The following is an 11,628-nucleotide window of genomic DNA, read 5'->3' as shown; positions in this document are numbered from 1 at the left end:
AAGGGCGCAGCTCACTGGCCCATGTGGAAATAGAAACCAGCAACCCTGTTGTTCAGAGCTTATGCTCTAACTAACTGAGCCATCAGGCCACTCAATGGCAGGTTCTTTGTTGAAAAAGTATTTCTACTTATCAGAATCTGGCTCAACAAAAATTAACCTCTGATATTTCTGTCCTCAAAGAAATTATGACGTTTTTCCTGGTGGTGACATCCAGATTTGAATTATTGTATTTTACAAAGTTATTTCATATGATAGACAAAGCACTCAAAGCATAACATAGTGAATTTCCAAAGGAAACCCTTTCATCAGATTTGAAGGCACTTATGTAAACATTAAATTTCTTCATGAACTGGAACCAATCTTGGTGCATGTGGAATTTTCAGACCAAAAACCTACATTTAGTCACTTTTGAAGTTGCCCCTACTCAAATAAAGAATTCAAGTGATTAGTAATCAGATTTCCAATTTGAATAACGTATATTGGAATTGTGAAGTGGAATGGTGAATATGCGAAGGACAAGGCCAAAACCAATTAATTCCTTACCCCTACGTTACTTTAGGCTTTCGGGTCAGGAGATCAGAGATATGTCAGTGATTTGCATAGAGTGCACACCAAACTGTTAGAACAGCAGAAAACTGAAAATTCCAAATGATGTTTTGGAAGAATATTTGAATTATAGAATGGGCAAATGGTAGTATAATTCATAAACTAAAGATATAATTAGTCGTCCAGTACATGAGGTTTGGACTCCCTACATATATATATATATATATATATATATATATATATATATATATATATATATATATATATATATATATACATCATATACCACAAATACATTCTAGGTGATTTTTATAAACTTGGGATAGGTGAGATCTTAAGATAGAAACAAGAAACCACACAAGGATTGAAAACTCAAATACCTTTTGAGGGTCAGGCAGGTAATATAAATGAGTTAAGGAAGAGTTAGCAGTAAGGGGTAGTGGGTACTGTAATCAGTAAATTTGAGGCTATCCCTCCACCACACCCCACTCACTCCACCTACTCCACCCAAATAAAGGCATTTGAGTTCACATTAAAAATTTGTAACATGTTACACAGGGCAAGTCTATCAGTTGATATCCTTACTCATAAAGAAACTATACGTTTTATTATGTGATTTTAAATTATGGCAAAAGCAACATAAAATCAAAGGACAAACAATAGTTTGGAAAATATTTGTAACATGTAAGAAAATACTAATATTCCTTACATATTTAAAAAGAGCTTTGTCAAATTAAAAGTAAAAACAGCAAAACAGGCAAAGATAAAATAAATTAGTCATAGAGGAAAAAAATGTCCAATAAGTATAAAAATAAGCCTCAACTCTGGAAGCTCTGTACTCAGTCTGCCTGGGTTCATATCCTTAACCAGCCACTTATTAGCTGGTGACCTTGGGGGAAATTCCTTTACCCAAATCCCATATCTTTATAAATACGGCCATCACTGTAGTACCTACATGTGAAGACCAAATAAAACAAAAAGCATAAAGCAGACAGAAAACATGGGGAGTTCACAAAAAAAAATTACAAATGTCCAATAAACATGAAAATATGCTTAAGATCTATAGACAGGGAATTGCAAATTAAAAACTAAGAACCATTTCTCACTCAGGTTGGCAAAATTATTAGAGATTAATAATATCTGATGTTATCAAGGGCATGGAGCTACGAAGTGCTACCCTCTTATTGGAAAACATGTTTAAAATTACAAACACATATACCTTTGCCCTATGAATCCTACCTTTAAGAATCCATTCTTGGGGCCGGCCTGGTGGCTCAGGTGGTTAGAGCTCCGTGCTCCTAACTCCGAAGGCTGCCGGTTTGATTCCCACATGGGCCAGTGGGCTCTCAACCACAGGTTGCCAGTTCAATTCCCAAGGGATGGTGGGCTCTGCCCCCTGCAACTAAGATTGAACACGGCACCTTGAGCTGAGCTGCCTCCCGGATGGCTCAGTTGTTGGTTGGAACATGTCCTCTGAACCACAAGGTTGCCGGTTCAACTCCCGCAAGGGATGGTGGGCTGTGCCCCCTGTAACTAGCAACGGCAACTGGACCTGGAGCTGAGCTGCGCCCTCCACAACTAAGACTGAAAGGACAACTTGAAGCTGAACAGCACCCTCCACAACTAAGATTGAAAGGACAACAACTTGACTTAAATAAATAAATTAATTTTAAAAAAGAAAAGAAAATGCCTCATAGATTAAAAAAAAAAATCCATTCTTATATACATAAAAGCACCCCTACATGGGGTGTATGCCAATATATGTATATGAGTATTATAGAATTTGTCATGGCAAAAGCTTACAAACGTCTTGATTGTCCTTGAGTAAGGAAATGACTGGAGAAATTATTGTACATCTATACTCTGGTCAGATCTATATGTACTGACCTGTAGGCCTATTAAAAACAAAAATATCAAGTTACAGCTAAGTTTCCCATTTTTGTAGGAAAACAAAACAAAATTCCTTGTAGTGGGTTGAATGGTGGCCCCAAAATAGTCCACCAGATACTTGTGAATGTGACCTTATTTGGGAAAAGGTTTTTGCTGATATAATTAAGGCTCTCAGGACGAGATCATTGTGGATTAGAGTGGACCCTAAATCCAATGACAAAATCCTTAGAAGACAGGAAGACAGAAAAGAAGGCCATGTGAAGACAAAGGCTGAAATAGAAGCTATGCTGCCACAACTCAGGTAATGCCAGGAGCCACTAGAAGCTGGAAGAGGAAAGCAAGGTTTCCCCTAGACTCTTTCCCCAAGATTGGCCCTGCTGACACCTTGTGTTTAGACTTCTGGCTTCTAGAATTGTGAGAATAAATTCTGTTGTTGTAAGCCACCAAATGTGTGGTAATTTGTTATGGCAGCCCTAGGAAACTCCCCACATCCCTTAGTTACGAGTATATGTATGTTTAAATGTGTGCATAAGCATTGAGAGGAATATACAACTCTTTTATATACCCTATGTCCCAGCAATTCCAGTCTCTGGAATACACTCAATAGAAATAAGTGCTAATGACCACCAAAAGATACATATATTCATAATAGCCCCAAACTAAGAGCAATCCAAATGTCCATGAAGAGTAATGTGGATAACTAAATTATGGTATACTCATATAACAGAAAGCTACACAGCAATGAGAAAGCATAAACTGCTACACATAAGATAGAGGAGTGTCACAGACGCAATGTTGAGCAAATGAAGCCAGACTCACAAAAGTACATACTGAATGATTCTACTTACATAAAAATCCAAAAATAACAACAAAGAACTAATCCATGGTGATAGATGGGGGCATTATATAAAAGTAGTAACAAGAGAGCTTGCTAGGGTGCTGCAAATGTCTATGTATCTTGATCTGGGTGGAGTATTTTTATGTAAAAGTCAATTGAAATGTACATTTAAGCTGTAGTCTCTTTATTATCATTTCACTGGAATATATACCGAGGAGAGCAATTACTGGGACACACAGTAAGGGTATGTTTAGTTTTCTAAGTAACTGCCTAATTTATTGCCAAATTTCTTTTAGCCCCTTTGTTGCATTTTCCCAATTTTTCTATAATGAGCAGGCATTGCATTTTTGGACTTTGAAAGCTGGTAGAGATACAAATGGTATAAGCTTCATTGTTGCTTCTCACACTTCAGACATTCCCTTACCACCTTCATGATTTGCATTATCATTTATCTGTAATTTTAAAACTTAGTCTTAGCCTTACAATTAGAGTATTGGACTCTTATTTCATTTTAGTCTGCCCACCATCCATCCCTACTTCCTCTGGCAACTAAACCCCAGATTTGTTTGGGGGACCACCTATTCCTCACTGGATATAGTTTTGCTTATACCATGAACTCTGATGAACTGTCCTCTTCTTGCCGAGGGGAAGGCACATAACCCAAACAAGTCCATCTGGAGGCACTCTAAGTGACATAAAGACTGAAAATGGTTGTCAGGATTTCAACCTGATAGCAGCACTGTGGGGAAAAAAATGTCTTCATGATACCTGGAGGTTTCAACTCTTAACCTTTCCAAAGCCTTGAGTCTTCAACTTTTGGACCCTGGAGTCTCTCATCCTTTTAAATAATGGTTGTGGTTATTAATAAATTATTCTGTTTGTAACCAAAAATTCCAATCTATCATGAAGTTTTGATGTGGTTATATTTCCTCAAGCATACATTAAAATTCATAACTATATTAAATATCCATTCATAAGCCACCCTAACAATCATCTTGAGTGGTACAAGGCCAAATGAACCTTTGACATCCGCCTGCAAAAAAGTTCTTGACATGCAATATGTTTATAAAAGGAAAATATTCAATAGGATTGTGTCTCGATTTCAGAGAGATTGGTAAACCATTTCTTGTAAACTGACAAGTGTAGAGAAAGGCTCTACCAAACTATAATGCAAGGAATTGTTCCTGCACTGATATACCTGTAAGCAAAGTCATGTCCAACTGATAAAGTAGCAAGAGTAATATGTGACATGGAAAATATTTCTATAAATGTTATAATGAAATTTTAAAAGCTAAATTTTCCTGGGCAAATGCTATTACCTAATATGTATTAGCTAATTAGCACTATGTAACAGGTTTTTGTTTTTAAGAAGCAAGGTTGTAAGGAAAAGTCTGTAATAAGTTTTAAATCTTTCTGGAATTTATAGGGAAGTGCATTTGAGCAACTTGTAGTCATTGTTCTTATCTCAGTGATATTTTCATAACTCGGCCATCTGGAAAGACAACATATTCCAGTACATTATTATATAGCAAGTACTTTAGCAGATGAAGCTGTAAGAAGCAGTTTAATAAGTGTTCTTATTCAGTTTTGATCTAATGGAAAACAACGAATGACAATTTCATAAAAATAATTCAATTTTTAAATTAAATTTTGGTGTTTATAGGTCTTTATCACCAAAGGCAATTAGGAATTTACCTAAAGAAGTTGACATGCTCCCTGCTTAGTTTATATCACTGTTAAAACCCCGACACAGATGGTAAAATGTACAAATCTCATAATCTGATAGTTAAAGTCAATTTTATATTAGGTTTCACTTTAGGGATATGTTTTTTTCCCCAGCTTTGTTGAGGTATGATTGACAAATATTGAATATATTTGAGGTGTACAAAGCTAACAGCAGTAGTACACCTGTTTTAAAGAGGAAAGCTCTTTTTACAAGGTAGAACTTGAAAATATTATACAAAAATAGATTGTCAGTTTCTAGAAGTGGGTAAACTCTTCTCATCTATAAAAACATGGGGGGAAAAAAGATAAAAATATATTTTGTTAAAGTAGGGAAAATAATGTCAGTAATCAATATTCCCTTTTAGACCAATTTTCAAAAACAGGCTAGTTTGATAAGCGGGTAACAATTTCTTACTCTGCCATTAATAGAAAAGGCATTCAAAGGGAATCAAGTAACTGATGAAACTGACCTCTGTATATCACCTTGGATAGTAGCAGCTGCTCCCTCTTATTTCCAGCAGGACTTAGCAAGATTGCTAATAATAACGCACTACCTCCTGTTAAGGATGATGCAAGACAGTATTTTTAATGTCTATAATAAGGGTGTTCCATGGAGTTTGGTATTTTCCAAAGGACACTGTAAAGTTGGTTCTACTTCTTCTAAATAATTTTATCTTGCTTTGGCAACAAATCAAAGAAATATCTAAAGTTGATACATGAATTAACTTTACCAACTGATTACAATTATTAACCTGTATTTTCCCCTATCTTATAACTAACCAGTTTCCCTCTTTAGAAGTTTAGCTATTTTAGTTACCTTGCTTAAATATACTACATGAAAAAAAAACTGAAATGTCAATATATTTCAGCAATCACACTTTTCTTCTTCTTAGATAACTTTGCTGTCCATCTGGAGGAAATGTCTGGTAATGTTGAAGTTAAAAATCAAACCCTTATCTTAATGAATTTCTTCAAAATACCATAAAAAATTAATAACATTCAGTTTGGATTTAAGTCTTAATGATTAATTACAACCTAGAGAGCTTCTTTATCCTAATATTCATGTTCTTTTGGAACTGTAGTTTTCCCTAGATTTATAAGAATTATTTAACTTATTAAAAAGTCTCAAGTTATTCCATTACATAGGATATTTTAAACTTGGAAATTATTCATTAAAAAAAGCAAATAAAAGATATGGCTTAAAGCATAAAAAGTTCTTTGTATTATGGCTTATCATTTGGTGTAGAAATTCTAGAGATAGAATTACAGAAATCAGATCCATAAAGAACCTTGGTAGTGCAATCAGACTTCTTCATTATCCCTTTTATCACAATGTAACTTAAGCTGTTGTAATCCTTTTACCCTGTGACTACTATCATATAAAGTTTTGAAGACTGAAGTTAACCCAAGAATTAGAACAAAGCTTTAATTTAAATGAAAATCAGTCCTACTATGAAGATAAAAACTCAAGCTAGAAAATTTCTTGTTTGCCTCATTTAGTATTAGAGACATTTAGAATTCTATCCTATTTATGGGTGATACCAGTGGTAAGCGACTTATCACAAGATTACCAGAACCTTCATTAAGATATTAGGTGAACTCTTGAAGATTTGTCCATTAACATATTGGTAGACATATTAGATGATCAGTAAAAATTTTAATTGCATTAAGTAAAAAATCAAGTACTTGAATAATACTTTAAAGTTATGTTATTTACTACTTCAATGGTATTTTTTATTTATTTTTATTTTTTTCAATGGTATTTTAATTCTCTTTGCAATAATTATGCATATTTACTTCAGAATAGCAAAAGGTCTCAAACCTTAGCTTCTCTAGGTTAACATATTTCCAAAGTTATAACCATCATTAAGTCCTAAGTTTTTGAAGAGTCTCAGAACAGACTAAAAAATGTCACTCTTAACAACACAAAGGTGAATCCTAATGAAACAATGTACTTTGTGTGATAATGACGTGTCAATGTAGGTTCATCAATGATAACAAACATACCACTCTGGTGGGGGATGTTCACAGTGGGGATGGCTCTGCATGAGAAGGACAGGGGTATGTGGGAAATCTCAATTTCGTTGTAAAACTAATTCTGCTCTGAAAAATAGTCTATTAAAAAAAAGGCACTTATTCAAAAAATGTTAAAGCTCTAAGTAGAACTCTTACTGAGATCTCATTTAGTTTATGTTCATTTAGTTGCTATTCCAGGTCATTTGTACTATGTATCTATTGTAAATTCTTCTAGCAAACCCATTGATTACAAAGCAAAATTACTAATAGATAACCATTATCTTAAATTCTATACAATAAAAATTTATGGCAAAGATTCTAGAGTTATATGAGATCCTATTATCTGATCACATTACTTCTTTAATAAATTATATACATGCTCACTGTTGATAAAAAATAATGTTCACCAATATATCACATGCATGGTGTGTTTTATTCTTTGAAGAATGGTTCTGAGATATTACACTAAGTCAGGCTGAAGGTAAAGTTTAAAACAGTTTTATAAGGATATGTTATAACATACGTAATGACTGTTCACTCTACAAAATCTTGATCATAGAGCTTATGATACACCTAGTTGGCAATAGCACCCAAGTGTTCCAAATAGTCAGTCATCATTTTTGTCTTGTCTGCATAGATTTCTTCTCATTAGCTGCTTTCTGCTTTTGTTGCATGATCTCAGAGTCCCTATAATGGGAGAAAAGGCTGTAAGTTGTTACAGAAAAGCTGATTATGTTCTCACTTGTTTTCTATCTACAACCCATTCAGTATACTAGAAGATAATTTAAAAGACGATATAAACATTCATGTGTTCCATTTTCATGGATGGAGACAGAATGAGAAGGCAAAGAATGGAAAGGCTTGAATTGAAGTCAGATATTATTTTGAATTCCACCCTTACTGTTATTGTGACCTTGGCAAATAACCTCAAAGCCCTTTCAAAATCAGAGCAGTACATATCAACATTGTTCTCAGGAATAGCTATGAATATATATACATATATACATATATATATATATATATATATAAAGGCATGTGACATTAGCTAGCTTTATGCAGAAATGACACTCTTTGTTGTCAACAAAATTAATTCACTCTATATTTCTTCCTGAAAAAAGGGGGATTTATGAAGTCTCCTAGATATCCTAAGTGGTACCTAGGATTAGAACACAGATGTTATGAAGCAATTCAGTTTCTTACAAGTCCAAAAGCCCAATAGCTAGTGATTAAAAATGGATTACACTAAAGAAAAGCAGGATATTCAGGGATTTTCTTAACCTTTTGTGCCTCTGGCTGAACTCCAGATGCCATACTAAGTGTGAGCTACAACCAGACTACCTAGGGTAGATGGTCCAGAAGACCATCTACCAAATTAAATGGCTATGTAGTCAACACTTACTACGTGCCAGGTACTTTACTGGCTCTTGATTAAATCTCACAACAACTCTGAGTTATTATTGCCATGTTTCAGATTAAAAAAAGTAATAAAAAAAATTAAAGGCTGAGAGCTAAATAATTTTCTCCAAAATAAATAAAAACCAAGGTTTGCCCAATTTCAAGGTCCAGGCTCTTTCCTATCTTGTTATTGCATAGATTTAATATTATATTTTAATTCAGGATAAGTATCTCTGTTCAGGACAGTAAGACATTTCTGCAAAGACAATAGCAAAAACAAGGATGGAAAAATAAGGAAAAATAAGACAGCTACAAAGAAACGAGGTACTGTAGAAAAGAATAGTGATAGTTTTCTGTTTAAAACCAAGCTCTGTTGTGTTTGCTGTATGACCTTAGTATTGCAATGGAAGTTCAGAGCTTCAGTTTCCTATTCTATGCATTGGGCCTAATACCAGTTTTCAGGGCTGTGACGAATAGAGATAATACATATAGACCACCTAGCACAGAGCTTTATAACAAGTTGGAATTCATTATATAGTGGCTATTACTGAACCAAGCTAGACTAGGTTCTCTAATTAGGGTCACTGATCTGTACTACTTTCACTTTTATTCCAATGTCAGTAAACAGAAATTTAAGGCAAAGCTTATCATTTTAATAATAAATGTCATAGAAAGAAAGCATGAAGTGATATTTAAGGTCTTCCACCTCATTAAACAATGATTTTTAACTCTGGCTGCACATCAGAATCACCTGGGGAGCTTTTTAAAAGTCAGGTTTAACTTACGTACAATACAACTTACCTAGAGCACCTTTTAATGCCCAACCCTAGACCTGTGGAGGGCATAGGTTTGGGTTGACAGCAAGGTTTCCTAGATGGTTCTAATGTTCAGCCAGGCTCAAAGACCATAGAGAAACCATGCTGTAGCATGTTAGTCAATGAGTCACTGACCTACAAGTTCCATATGGACAACAAAATTTGATTTTAGAATAAAATTAAACTTTAACTTTTTTTTAAACACGAATGCGTTTTTTCACTTAAGCTCAAAGTATTTCTGTAGTTTTGTTTTATATGTCACATAGTCGTATATCAAAGCTGTGTACTTGCATTCTCTCCAGCCCAATGGATCTTCAGAAGTCAATATAGCTACATGTACTTTTTTTGTGTCTTTCAAAACAGTTATTACTATAATCGAGTCACTTGTCATCCAGACAAGTTTGAGTAGAATGTCTGCTTTGAAAATGTTGTATCCTTTAACACCTAACCCTAACAGTGAGCATATGGAAGATGTTCAATTATTTTGCTAAATGAAGTTCTCATGGTTGTGGTGGAGTTGCATGAGATTCTCTGCAAGACAGACTACAGCTTGAGAGCTTTAAATTCTTCATCCATGGGTTGGGAAGACAACTACCCCATGTAGTTTTAGTATGCCTAGCACACAACAGATATTCAACCATTACCTCTTTCTGCCTGGTTCTACCAAGGATTCTCTAAAATGAAAACTTCGGTGACTTGAGAATTCCATGAATATCACTGACCTCTGCTTTCTCTGAGAGGCAGTCAAGCTATCATCTTTTCTTTTTCCTTTGCTAATTTCCTGGGATTTCTTCATATTTTTCTGGCGGGCTAGTTCTCGTTGATTTCCACCTATAAAGAGAAACAGTCATGCTCTTTTCCCATCTCCAAAATTATTAGTTCCATTATAAGACTCTTATTTAAGAGCATCTTAAGTTTACTTTTTAATAAGATAAGCCATCAGAGTATACTGCACTCAATGGTGTTCCCAGGTCAGACCACAAGGAGGAAGCTGAAAGGTAAACACTTAAGGTCTTAAGAGTATTATCATACCAATCAAGGTGTTCACTGGCTGTACACACCAGATCTCTTAAAACGGGCGTTCCAATAATCTATACATGTGGGCCAGTATTCCAAAATAAGTTGTGGCTTTTGAGGGGTGTGGGTAGAAAGAGAAAGCGAGATACACAGAGATCACACCTCGCACAAGTTGGCCCATCACAATCCAACTGTTAAGCAAGCAAATGCAGATGCTTGTAAAACATTACCTGCGAGGGCCAAACAAAAGAACTAGGGCCGAGACGCATTCGGAACTCCCGGTTTTTATTAGGCCTTACAATTTTAAGTACCAGCTATAAACCACCTCCAGACCCGGACCCCTCCCGAGGCTCCCATCTCCACACACCGGATCCACACACCTCACCTCCGGGGAGGTGTTCCTTTACTGTGTAAACTCGCACCTGAAGGGCAGGCACCTGCCTGACCTTTCAGGCCGGACCGGAGCCAAAGGTCCTTCTCTCTCTGCTGACTGAAGACAGGGTCCCCCACCCCGCCGGAGCCATGGGGATTCACCAGCCAGCCCCCCACCTCCCCGCCAACCGCCTTCTTTCTCAGTGATCCATTAGGTTCCTCGCCGGACGCTCCCCGCCGCTTCCCACACCCGTCCGCACACTCACGGGCCATGCCAACAACCGGACCGAGCCTGGAAAGGAGCGACTCGGAAAAACAACGGCTTCCTCGCAAGCTCAGCGACCGACCCCACCGGTGGATCTGGAAGGCTGAGCCGGCGCGGGCCGTGCGCAGGGCGACGCCTCTGCTCTGTCCACCGCCCCGCCCACCGAGACCAGACCTGAGCGGCCGGCTCGGCCGACGAGCGACTGCGCGTGCGCCGCTGGGCGGGCGGGGCCGAGCGCGACTGGGACTCCCGGGCCGCAGCACCAGGAGACCAGTCCGCGCCTGAGGCCCTTCTGTCACGCGAGTTTGGTAGAGTCCAGAAAACAGGTGCTGTGTCTTAGAGAGGGATAGGCATGTGTGGATTTTCCCCGCCGTGTGCCGGGCACCGGTGCTTGGCCAGCCCCGTTTTTGGTAATGACAAAAACGACAATAAACTCTACAATATCTAACTTTCCGACAAAGAACATCAGCTTTCTTCATCTCCTTGCAGCGGCGGGAAGGGGAAGAATGGGACAGCACAGACTGCAGGTGTTCTGCCCTTTACTTAATTTCCTTCTTTATTCTCGCACCGACCATGCAAGGCAGGCAGGCTTCATTGTTCTCACTTTATTCAAGAGGAGACCTGAGACTCCAGACCAGAAACTACTGACCCAACAGGTAGGGGGTAGAAGTGAGATTCAAATTTAAGACGGACTCTACAGTTTGTTCATTTCCCATTTTATCCCAGTGCCCTTGTTACGGTCGAAGGTA

The 11,628-nt window shown here is 37.1% G+C and overlaps 1 protein-coding gene across 1 annotated transcript; it reads right to left on the bottom strand.

Annotated features, from left to right (window-relative positions):
- Positions 1–7,429: 7,429 nt before the first annotated feature.
- LOC109445594 (uncharacterized) lies at positions 7,430–11,358 on the bottom strand. The gene is made up of 3 exons (XM_019728083.2): positions 10,881–11,358; positions 9,870–10,056; positions 7,430–7,702 (listed from the first exon to the last, which is right to left on the bottom strand). The coding sequence occupies exons 1-3, from the start codon at positions 11,356–11,358 to the stop codon at positions 7,630–7,632; spliced, it is 738 nt and encodes a 245-aa protein (XP_019583642.2). The 3' UTR covers positions 7,430–7,629.
- Positions 11,359–11,628: the final 270 nt, after the last annotated feature.

The sequence above is a fragment of the Rhinolophus sinicus genome, linkage group LG03, assembly GCF_036562045.2.
Source record: "Rhinolophus sinicus isolate RSC01 linkage group LG03, ASM3656204v1, whole genome shotgun sequence".
In the NCBI taxonomy this organism is placed as follows: domain Eukaryota; kingdom Metazoa; phylum Chordata; class Mammalia; order Chiroptera; family Rhinolophidae; genus Rhinolophus; species Rhinolophus sinicus.
The sequence above is the reverse complement of the archived record's forward strand: the minus strand, read 5'-3'. Positions and strand labels throughout refer to the sequence as shown.

Bases quoted from the DNA above. Each gene is read 5' to 3' on its own strand.
- LOC109445594 (XM_019728083.2), bottom strand. From the start codon at position 11,358: ATGAAGAAAGCTGATGTTCTTTGTCGGAAAGTTAGATATTGTAGAGTT. The intron at 10,057-10,880 runs GTGAGTGTGCGG...TTCTCTTTATAG, and splicing joins TCCGGTTGTTGGCATGGCCC to GTGGAAATCAACGAGAACTA. The intron at 7,703-9,869 runs GTAATGGTTGAA...CTCCCATTATAG, and splicing joins GTAGAACCAGGCAGAAAGAG to GGACTCTGAGATCATGCAAC.